At 50.4% G+C, this 10,508-nt stretch overlaps 1 protein-coding gene across 1 annotated transcript; it reads left to right on the forward strand.

The window, feature by feature from the left end:
- The first annotated feature begins 350 nt into the window (after nt 1–350).
- Irx6 (iroquois homeobox 6) lies at nt 351–5,500 on the forward strand. The gene is made up of 6 exons (XM_037206472.1): nt 351–395; nt 1,379–1,627; nt 2,271–2,380; nt 2,545–2,852; nt 3,488–4,102; nt 5,355–5,500. Exons 1-6 carry the CDS (start codon nt 351–353, stop codon nt 5,498–5,500), a joined length of 1,473 nt encoding a protein of 490 aa, XP_037062367.1.
- The last annotated feature ends 5,008 nt before the right edge of the window (nt 5,501–10,508 follow it).

Raw genomic sequence — 10,508 nt, forward strand, 5'->3', positions numbered from 1 at the left:
GGACTGGGACACCTCTGGAGCCTCACAGCTCTGCGCCGCGCTGCACCTCACCTCGCCATCGCGCGCCTTTGATACCCTGCGCCTTCTTCCTAACTCTGCCAATCCATGGGCCCCTCTGCCTTCAGGACCCCACCGGCCGCAGGGGTGCCTTCCAAAGCTCAGGGCTCGGCAGCTGGGCTGCCTTTGGCTCTGCCTCCATTCTCTCTTAGCGGGCCAAGGAACTGGCGCCGAACACCTGCACCTGCAGCCCTGTAAGGAACCAAAGTCGCCTGGCTGGGGTCATCGAACAGCTGAACTGAGCGAACGACTCAGAAGAAAAGAGGGAGAACGGTCCCAGACGGCCAGCTGCTATGGCCTTCCCGCCCTTTGGACACCCGTATGGCGGCGCATCCCAGGTGAGTAGAGCCTTATTGGGGGCGGGGGGGGGCGGAGAGCAACTGGGGGGGAAGATGCCCGCTGCGCGCGCGCTGACCCCTGAGTTTCCTCCTCTCGGTGACACAAGACAAGCTAGGAGCAAGGAACTGTCCACCGCGCCCTCTGACATCCGGATGCCAGACCGAGAGCTTTGACTCCCGAGTGCCACCTGAAAACGCGGGCACTCTAACCTTGCTCTCTGCGCAGAGCGGGGATTGGAATCTGGGGGATCTTGCAGTCAGGGCTTCCCTTATACAGATTCGTGAGGTGGCCAGTGGACTCTCAGGAGAAAACAAATGCGCTCCAGGTCAGAGCGCTGGCACTGCACTGCTCATCTGTTGGCCTCGGTTCTGATCGCACTCCTTTCTTAGGCTGGCCTGAGCTCTCTGCTTCAGCATCCCTCAGGTTTCCAGACCAGGATGTTGTGCAGTGGTGAGGATTTCTCGGGAGAATTCTGAGGATGCCCACCACTGTCCTCCATTTTCTCCAACAGAGTGCTCAGTATATATGTATTTTCCCCCCTTGGGGTTTAGCATCAGGTCGACCTTTGACCTGCTGCAAGTCTCCTAGTCTGATCTTAGGTGGATATCCTTTTAGTACAATGGGGACGGGAATGAGATGCTGGTGATAGTCTTGAAGGCTAACTTCTAACTGTGTCTTTGTAGAATCCCACGGGGCGGGGGGTGGGGGTTGGGGGGTATAGATTTGGTCCTATCTCCACAAGCTGTCTGGGACTATGAAGACTTAAAGATGGCCTGGTTGCATCTGTAAGCACAATTTGGGTAAGTTGCCATCAGAGAATCCCCATCCCAGCAGTCAGTGGAGTTTCTGAACCTGGTGGCATTTGGTTACTAGAAGGAAGAAATGAAGGTACCAAGCTTCCTTGGTACCCTCCTCTGGCTAGAACCAGTAGATGGTGTATCTGGATCTTTAACTTCTAGTGATTCCTTTCGTGTTTTTGTAGTTTCTGGTGTCTGCAAGTTCCAGTGCCACTTGCTGTGAAACTGCCCCACGATCAGTGTCAGATGTAGCCTCAGCCTCCACCTCTGCCTCTGCTCTTTGCTGTACACCCTATGACAGTCGGCTGCTGGGCAGTGCTCGGCCAGAGCTGGGTGCTGCCTTGGGCATCTATGGAGCACCCTATGCAGCTGCCCAGAGCTACCCTGGGTACCTGCCCTATGGCCCAGAGCCATCCCCACTGTGTGGTGCACTGGTGAGTGATGGGGTGGGGCCTGGGACTGCTCAGTTAACATTGGGGGTTGGGAATATAGGCAATCAGCACAGATGAACTCTCTCTCCTGTGACCTGGTCCCGAGAAAATCTGGATGGGACAGACAACGCTGAGAAAATAGCATACTGAGTGAGGAAAAATTCAAGTTCACAGCACTTTACAGTTTGCAAAACTCCACACTGCTTAGAAAATGTTTGTAACCTTTTTAATTCTGCAAGGTGGGCAAATCATCATTATTCTTGACTTACAGGTGAATAGTTGAGGTGTAGAGTTCAAATAACTTACCCCAAATCACAAGAATGCCAAGGGCCAGGAATAGTCTGCTGGGAAGGGTCCCAGTAAATGTATATGTGGTGAGGAATCCAGAAGCTGCAGCCATTCATGGTAGCTGATGCCTACTCACTGTTACTGCTTGTCCTGTCCCTAGGACTCTACTAAGTACTCTACCAGCATGAATGACTTCATTGCCTCAATCTTAGTCAGGGAGAAACTGAGGCACAGAGTATTAAATGGCTATGCCCAATATTGTACAGCCAATGCAAAGGGTGGAGCTGGCGTGTGGATCTATACGGTCACCTGTGTCCTTCTCTTGTGTAGTCCTGAATTCTCTTTCCCCTCACACCAGAGTCCTCAGTATGAGTTTAAGGATCCTGCAGGAAACTTTACCCCCAGCCTGACCCAGCCAGGAGCCTATTACCCCTATGAGCCAACTCTGGGGCAGTATCAGTATGACAGGTGAGAAACGGGGAGCATGGTGGCTGGCCTCCTTTCATCATCCCCATCTCTGCCCTCTCCCTGGTGAAAGAAGGGGGATCAGAACTCAATTTCCAGGTGCCCGGGCTTTCTACTGGCCAAGCCCCTGGTTGCCAGCCTGGAATTTGAACCCTGTCTGCCCACAGGTACGGTGGAGTGGAGTTGGGCAGTGCTGGCCGCAGGAAGAACGCCACCAGAGAGAGCACCAGCGCCCTCAAGGCCTGGCTCCATGAGCACCGCAAGAACCCGTACCCCACCAAGGGCGAGAAGATCATGCTGGCCATCATCACCAAGATGACCCTCACCCAGGTGTCCACCTGGTTCGCCAACGCCCGCCGGCGCCTCAAGAAGGAGAACAAGATGACATGGGCGCCCAAGAATAAAGGTGGGGAGGAGAGGAGAGGCGAAGGTGCCGGAGAAGACTCTCTGGGCTGCCTGGCCGAAGACACCAAAGGTACAAACAAGTCACCAGCCCACCTGGCAGGTTCCTTAAGATGTTAAACATCGGATCCAAAGCCACCTGTGCTACTACTGTCACCAATTATCCTTGTCCCTGGATGCAGTGCAAACCCCAGGGCCTTTGCACCAGATAGTCCCTTCCCAGTTCGGTTTTGCTTGCTTCCCATGTTTATCGCTGTAAGAAAATTTCCTGCACTTTGTTCTTGCCTATTCCTCTAGAAGGTCACCTCCCCTAGAAGACGTTTTACTGTTGTAGTTCTAAATGTCTCAGGTCGAAATGATGCTCTGCACACGTGAATATTTGCTGGATTAAATAACACACCAGTCGCCGTAGGTGCTAAAGTTGAAAGAAAAGTGTCCCTTCCCTTTTTATAACTGAGGGACTCCAGCAGTGCAAAGTAGCCTTTCCTTGGCTACTCCAGGAGATCAGAGAGGCGGGGCAAGCTGGGCAATGCGGGGAATTCTTCCCCTGGGGCCAGCAGCCAGCCTTGGGGAGAGCTGCGGGTGGCGGGTGGCGATGCTGATGCTAAAGTGCGGAGCGCCACTCGCTAAAAGCTTCTCTGGGTAGGACCCTCCCGCGAGTTTCCCTAGGGTACTATGCTTTTCTCACTCGTTCTTGATTTCCTACAGACGCTACTGCCAGCCAGGAGGCCCAGGGGCTGCGACTGAGTGACCTAGAAGACCTGGAGGAAGAGGAGGACGAGGAGGAAGCAGAAGAAGAGGAGGCAGCGGTCTCAGCATCCCGCAGGCTGGCAGATTTTCCGAAGAGCGTGCGGTCCCTGCCTGCGCCCTGCGCCACCGCTCAAGAGAGCCGTTTGGAGAGCAGAGAGTGCGGCCTGGCGGTACCCCGCTTCTCCTTCACTGAGGCTCCGCGGTCAGGAGAAGCTGACTTCATTACAACAGAGCCAAGTGGCCCCACAATGATCGTGCACTACCCAAGCGGCCAGAAGCCCCGAATCTGGTCCTTGGCTCACACTGCGGCAGCCAGCGTTGTCGAAAGTGCTCCTTCAACCCCGCCCAGGGCACAAAGTCCGGAGTGCCACATGATTCCCAGACAGCCCATCTCCATCAGGCGACTCCTGGTCCCCAGAGACTCGGAAGTTGAAGAGGATTCTCTTGCAGCCAAAGCCTTTGGAAACTCCACGTTCGGCCTGCAGGGGCTGCCACTGAACTGTGCGCCTAGCCCTCCTTGCCCTAGGCGGAGGGAGCCTGAAGTGCGGTTCCAGTACCCGTCTGGAGCAGAAGGTAGTGGGACCCCAGAGGCGTTGGGAGTGCCTGTCCAAAAGATACCCACCCATCACCTTCCCCAGATCTGGTGCGAAAATGTCCATAACACTCTCCAAGTCTAAACACCCCAATCTAAAGCCAAATGATAAAAATAAATACCGAGGAGAGGATTTCCCCCAAATCACATAATCTTTGAAGCGATGAATAGTCTAGCCCTGTGTCAGGACCCTGACAGTTGCATCAGGCATGCAGGTCTCTCCCCATAAGCACCCATGGCCCTAATCTGCCTTCTTAGAAGACTCCTTGGCCTCTGGCTGGTACCAAGAATGTTGGAGAATTGGTCTGGCTTTTGGAGCTGAGTGGTTGGGCTGTGCATACCACCCACCGGTTAGTGGTCAGGGTGCAGCTTCTCCTGGCCTACTAAAAGATTCAGACAGTGCAGACATTCTCTGAATTTTACATCTTGGAAGCCAAGGTCCAGGCTGTCCCTGGGGATACTCCCAAAGGTTTGACCCCCAGCATGGCAAGACTGCTATTGAATGTCCTCTTCCTCTGATGTGCAAGGGCCTGGTAAAGGGGAACTTTACCGCTACAAAGGGACAGTCCCTAAACACTAGGCAGCCTCCAGCAATTACTTATGTTGGATTCTGGTCTTTGTAGTAATTTCTCTCAGGATTAGCTGTTGGCTTAGAAAATTGGGTTACATTGTTATGTGAATTTACACATAACTTGCCCAAGCATTACCTCTGACAAGCAAATTGCCTCAAGACCTTGGCTTCCCTTGGGGTGGGACACAAGCTGACCTCTGATTTTCTAGAAATTATGGCCAAGTGGCCTTCGGGTTTTAATCAATCTTTCCTCTCTCAGCAGGTTAGCGCAATGGCCGCGGTTTGCAGAATAATTTTGGAAACGGCTGCTTCTGGATTCACCTTCATATTAAGAAGCTTCCAGGCCTCGGCAGGGACCAGGAATTCTCACTTTGCTCAAGACAAACACACAGAACCATCCTAGCAGCTATCTGTGCACGCAGGGGTGGGGCTGGCCAGGCAGACATGCACTGTGTCAGACTTGAAGGGGAGATGGGAGGCTTTCCTTGAGGAAAGCCCAATGGATGAACAGCATATTTTGACCAAGTCTCTCTTCCTCCTCTGGATGGGGGGCCTGAAGAACACCTCCTCCTGCTCACCCACCCTTACCCAGCCTGCTCACTTTGTAACTTCCTTGTTGATATGGTCTCTAAAGACTATCTGTGTCTCCTTCCCCTTTCCAGGCTATAACTTCAAAAATAACCTAGCTGAATCCAAAGTGTGCAGCCTATCAATGCCAGGGACTCTGGGAGAAGTCTGGTGGAGCAGGAATGGGACACCGAATTGCCACAAAGGCTTCTGGGGACAGAGTTTGGGGCGGCAGACCTGAGTTCTGTATCAGAGAGAGAAATTGAGGAAGCCACACACAATACCCAGGACAGGGTGACCCCCAAACTGCACAACCTAGTAGCTGAATAGCAGAGTGACATCAGAATATTTGTTGAGGAGCAACGTTTTCCCCTGATAGCACTGGGATTATAAACGTATTATGTTGATCCATGAAGGGAAACTTGATAGCTCCTCAACCCACTGCTTGCTTCCACAGAACCCAACAATGAAGTAGAGCAGTTTTGAGGTGTTGGTAGAGACCACAGAGGGCATGTTTTCTGTTTAATCTTAAGTGTCAGCAAACCCTTCCAGTACAGGCCAACCAGTGAGAGCTGAGGGTCGGGGCAGGGGCTTTGTGTCATTGTCCCTTTGTGAATCTGTCTGGAGTTGGGTGAGAGGTTTGAAGATGCCCACAGAACGCTGGCTGGATGAGGTTGCCTGGGCCCAGTTCCCAGCTCTAGGGGACTGGACTTGAGCCAATGAGTAAACTCACAGCTTCCTACATAGGCTGTGAACCTGGCAAAGCCTGGGAGGGAGCCCTGGGAAGTCATAGGGACTAGGAAGGAGAGTTGGTGTGCGTCTGAGAACCTCATCCTACATTCAGTCTCCTCCAGGGCTGGACCGCCCAGCGGTGAGACCCGCCCCTGTTGGTGGACGCCCTCCAGATCAGTGTGGCGGACAGAAGGATGAGGGAGGCAGAAGCATCCGATTTTTAAAGCCTTGGAAGGTGCGGAGAGAAATGAGTTTTGGGGACTAGAGAAATGACCTTAGGGGGACTATAGAAAAACAAACAAACCCAACCCTTCGGAGTGTGGTGTGTTTTTAAAGGTCAAGAATTACAAAACTACCCGTGTCTCCTCAGATGAGGAAACTGAAGCCCAAGGAGGGAGCCAGAAGGTATCTCAGATCTGTGGTTTGATTGATCCTGCTCCAGTCCAAAGCCCTCCTTTGGTTCCCGCCTCATCTCCTTTGGGAGACCCCCCCCCTTCCGCGTTTGTTTTTTGGGCAACAGCTGGTCCCGTCCCACCCCCCACCCCCAGCCTCCCCGGGGACTTTGCAGTCGCCCTTGCTGACCTGAGGCTTAGGGTCCGGAAAATTAAACTGCGAAAAGATAAACATTATTTCCAGTCGGCTTTGCAGGATTAACGCTTGTAATAAAGAGCATTAGCTGAAGGTTTCTTTCAAGGCGCTCTCCACCACACCCCCTCCTTGGTCCAGGTAGACCCCCTCCCCTCCACCACCGGGAGACTGAGGCTTCTGATACTCCTTGTAGGGTCTAGTCATTTAGCGGAGGGTGGAGGGACCTTTCCCCATGGAATCAGCATCAGGAAACCGGCCACTGAAGCCCTAACCGCCCAGGAGAGCCTGCTAAACCCAGTTGAAAACCAGGGACTTCTCCACGGTGAATGCCGGGAAAGGGGGCGGGGGCGGGCAAGCATGAGATTTGTGGCTCCTCCTTCCAATACTCAAGGTCTTTTCCCGAGCTGACGGTGAAGCCCAAGGCCTGAGAATGGCACGTCTGAGCCTATGATTATCCCAACTCAAGCCCCCAGCCACAATCTGTTCCCACTACCTCTGCCTACACTGAGAGCCTCCTGCAAATCTCCACTATAATCTCCTAGAATCATATTTTGAATACACTTTTGATTAAATGTGACGGTGGGGGGTGGGGATGCTGGACCCTGCTGGTATCTGTGGACAGCTGGCCATTGTTTAAAGTTCTTCAGAGTAAGTGTCCGCCCACAATGTGATCTTAGACCCCCAAAGTTCATAGATGGCTAAAGTGCCCTTTGCTTTCTTGGGTGGCACCAGGGGCTAGCCTGCAGAGCACAGTGGGAACCGTGTAGGAGGGCAGGGTCTCCTCCTTTCCTGTGTCCCTTTGTGTGCCAGATATCACTATATGAGCACTGAACTCACTAGGTGACTTTGTGTTTACATGCACATTTACACATCTACAATTACATAGCCTGAAATTATGTCACCTTGCTGGGGTTCACCAGCACATCTGGAGCCCCTATTGTATGCCAGGCTCGGTGTCTTGTGCCTTAGTCTATTTGAAGGCTGTAACAACACTGTGGGCTGGGGGACTGGTAAACAGTAGAAATTTACTTCTCACAGTTCTGAAGTCTGGAGAGTTCAAGCCCCAGGCACCAGCAGGACCTGTTTTCGGGATTCTAGACAACACTTTTCACTGTATCTTCACCTGGTAGAAGAGAGAGTTATCTGGGAGTCTTCTTTATAAGGTCTCTAATTGGATCATGGAACTCAGGGGGTGCACTAACATCAGTATTTTGTCACTTTCAATGACATCATATTGGGAGGTAGGTTTCAGCATATACATTTAGGGTTGGGCACAGACATAATCTTAGCCTGTTCTTTAAATGTGTGGATTCATCTATATATTGCTACACTTTGAAGAAGCAACATTCTCTTTATCAGTATGCAGATCTAATGAGTCAGGAAATGGGCTGATGGAGGTTGTGTAGCCCTGGGCCAGGCATCCAGCTAGGTAAAAAAGTCAGGCTCTTAGTAAGATGGATTCTTTAACCACAAGGCTCTCCCATCAGGGCGTTTTATCATTTTATGTTTTTTTATTCATTTACTAAGAGAGTCTGTGAACTATCATTTTGGGCTTTGAAAGAGGTTTCCCTGCTTTCTCCTTGGGAATGCCCAGTGGAAAAGGGCGTCTAGTTCATCCTGGGTCACACTGTATCCTGAGAGGGAGCATCTTTTGTCTACCCCACTGCTCGCACTTCCCTGCAGCCTGCTGTCCCAGACAACACCAGTCAGCATGGAGCAAACGTGGCCTGTAATTGGAGACTCACACAGGATGTACTGGGCTAGACGATGTGCCCATCTGACAAATGCCACAACTGATGTGATGGATTTCCGACCCGAGTCCTGATGGCTGAAACTCAAGTGGCCAGACTCTAAGCTCAGCACCAAGGCATAGGAAACATGCTGTTGGCCTAGAGTGAATCTCCTCCCAGCACCAAGATGAGGGTCAGGCTAATACCCCAGCTGTTTCCTGACCTGTCTAGTTCACACTCAAGTTCTAGAAAGTTCTTTCTTTTTGGACTAAATTGCTTATTATATGCCTTCTAGATTTGTCCATAGAACTTCTGGTGATTCATTTTTTTCTGTGACTTTCAATTCATCCCTCCTGCATGTTGACTGTATTGCCCTTCCTCGGGGTTCAGAATAGGAATGAAGCCTATTGGGCATCTCCCAATGATGTAGCACAGGACCATCCTATCTGTACCATTTTATTCTTTGAAACTTAAACTATACAGACAGCAAAATGCAAATCCTCCAGGATCTCTCTCAAATCTGGACGCTCAGAAGTAGAAGATGGAATCACTGCTACAGAGCCTGGGAGACGTGTGGGGAGTAGGAGATGGAGAGGAGGTCATCAAAGGCACGGGAAGGAACAACTTCTCATGGTCTCTTGAACGGTAGGGTAACTACACCTAACAGTAATTAAACTGTGTATTTCAAAATAGCGAGTGAGGAGGCCTTTGAAAGGTTCAAGAAAAAGACATGAATGATAGAGGTGATGGATACGACACACTCCTTGGTCTGATCCTTACGCATTGCATGCAATACCGAAATGCCATATGGTTCCTGTAAGTATATCCCATACAACTGCTATCGTAGTTAAAAATCAAACATAAATATTACTCCATGGAATGTGAGTCCTACCCAGCCCAGTTCTCCAGTGGTAATGTTCATACTTTAGTGAATTAATCTGTATTAATGTAGAGCATTGCTGTGGTATGAATGTACCCTACCAAATTTATGTATTAAAAACTGACTCCCTGGGGCTGAAGAGATGGCTTAGCAGTTCAGGGCACTTGCTGTGCAATCATGGGGACTGGAGTTTAGATCCCAGCTCCCACGTGACAAGTCTGGCATTCCAGTGCATATCTGTAACCTGAACTCTAAAGGGGCAGAGACAGGAAGATCACTGAGGTTTGCTGGCTCCCAGTCTAGCAAACAAATGCTGAGCCCCAGATTCAGGGAGAGAACCTGCCTCAAAGGAATAAGTGGAGAGTGACAGAAGAAGACAGTTGTGACCTTTATGATCATGCACACCCCTCCCATGCACATGCATTCATACACCCTCACATTAACAAGCAAGCAAACAAACAAACAAACAAATACATCTAAAAAGAATACTTGAAAATAGATTACTCTATTTAGATGAGGTGGGTAGTGTACCAAGGTGGCATTTGTGGCTTTATAAGAGGCAGGGCACTCACTCAAGTATTTTGTCATAGCAACAGATAAACATGAGTACTAGTGGGGGATAAATTTTGTCTTCTCTCATTGGACATTCCTCAATGGACTGTCTCCAAATTCCAAGCAGGCTTTATTTAAAGTTTAAGGGTATTTGTCTGGAATAATGGTATGGGCCATGATCATGCTAACAAGTATGTAGTTCTCAACCTTGATGGTGCATGAAGTCAGCCATGGGGGTATTTATTGGGCTTAGTCATCATCTTAATGATAATAGAAATACCTACGCTGTACTCTAGACTCCTTAAGTCTGTAGAGGTGTGGCCCCTCTGTGTTTTTCAGAGTTCCTCAGTGATTCCAGCATATAGTCAACTTTGAAAACCAGTGAACTATAACCAGACTGTTCCTTTTTCCCAGCATCTAAATGTGTCTGGGCAGGTGTGGTGTAGGGTCCTCTACTCACCGAAAGTCAGGTCTAAGCAGGACTCTGATCTCACCCTGCTCACAGCTCCTCACATGATGATAGCTCAGTTTCCAGATCAACAGCCCCCAGTGACCTTGGCTAGAAGTTGCAAGACCAATTCTCAGAAGTCCCTGAACATCGTTTCCACTGTATCTTATTGGTCAAGCTATCCAAAAGGAGGGTCATTTGACACTACTACTTCATGGCAAGAGTAGCAAAGTAGCCATCTTTACCAAAATTCTATCATAGGGTAGTGCCGGCGAAGGCTGAGATTTGAATGCCTTTCTGGACTTATCTCTCCCATGCA

This window comes from Peromyscus leucopus, chromosome 5 (assembly GCF_004664715.2).
Source record: "Peromyscus leucopus breed LL Stock chromosome 5, UCI_PerLeu_2.1, whole genome shotgun sequence".
Taxonomy (NCBI): Eukaryota; Metazoa; Chordata; class Mammalia; order Rodentia; family Cricetidae; genus Peromyscus; species Peromyscus leucopus.

Excerpts from the sequence above, each read along its gene's own strand:
- Irx6 (XM_037206472.1), top strand. The coding sequence starts at position 351 with ATGGCCTTCCCGCCCTTTGGACACCCGTATGGCGGCGCATCCCAG. Across the intron at positions 396-1,378 it reads CGTATGGCGGCGCATCCCAG|TTTCTGGTGTCTGCAAGTTC; the intron begins GTGAGTAGAGCC and ends GTGTTTTTGTAG. Across the intron at positions 4,103-5,354 it reads GTACCCGTCTGGAGCAGAAG|GCTATAACTTCAAAAATAAC; the intron begins GTAGTGGGACCC and ends TCCCCTTTCCAG.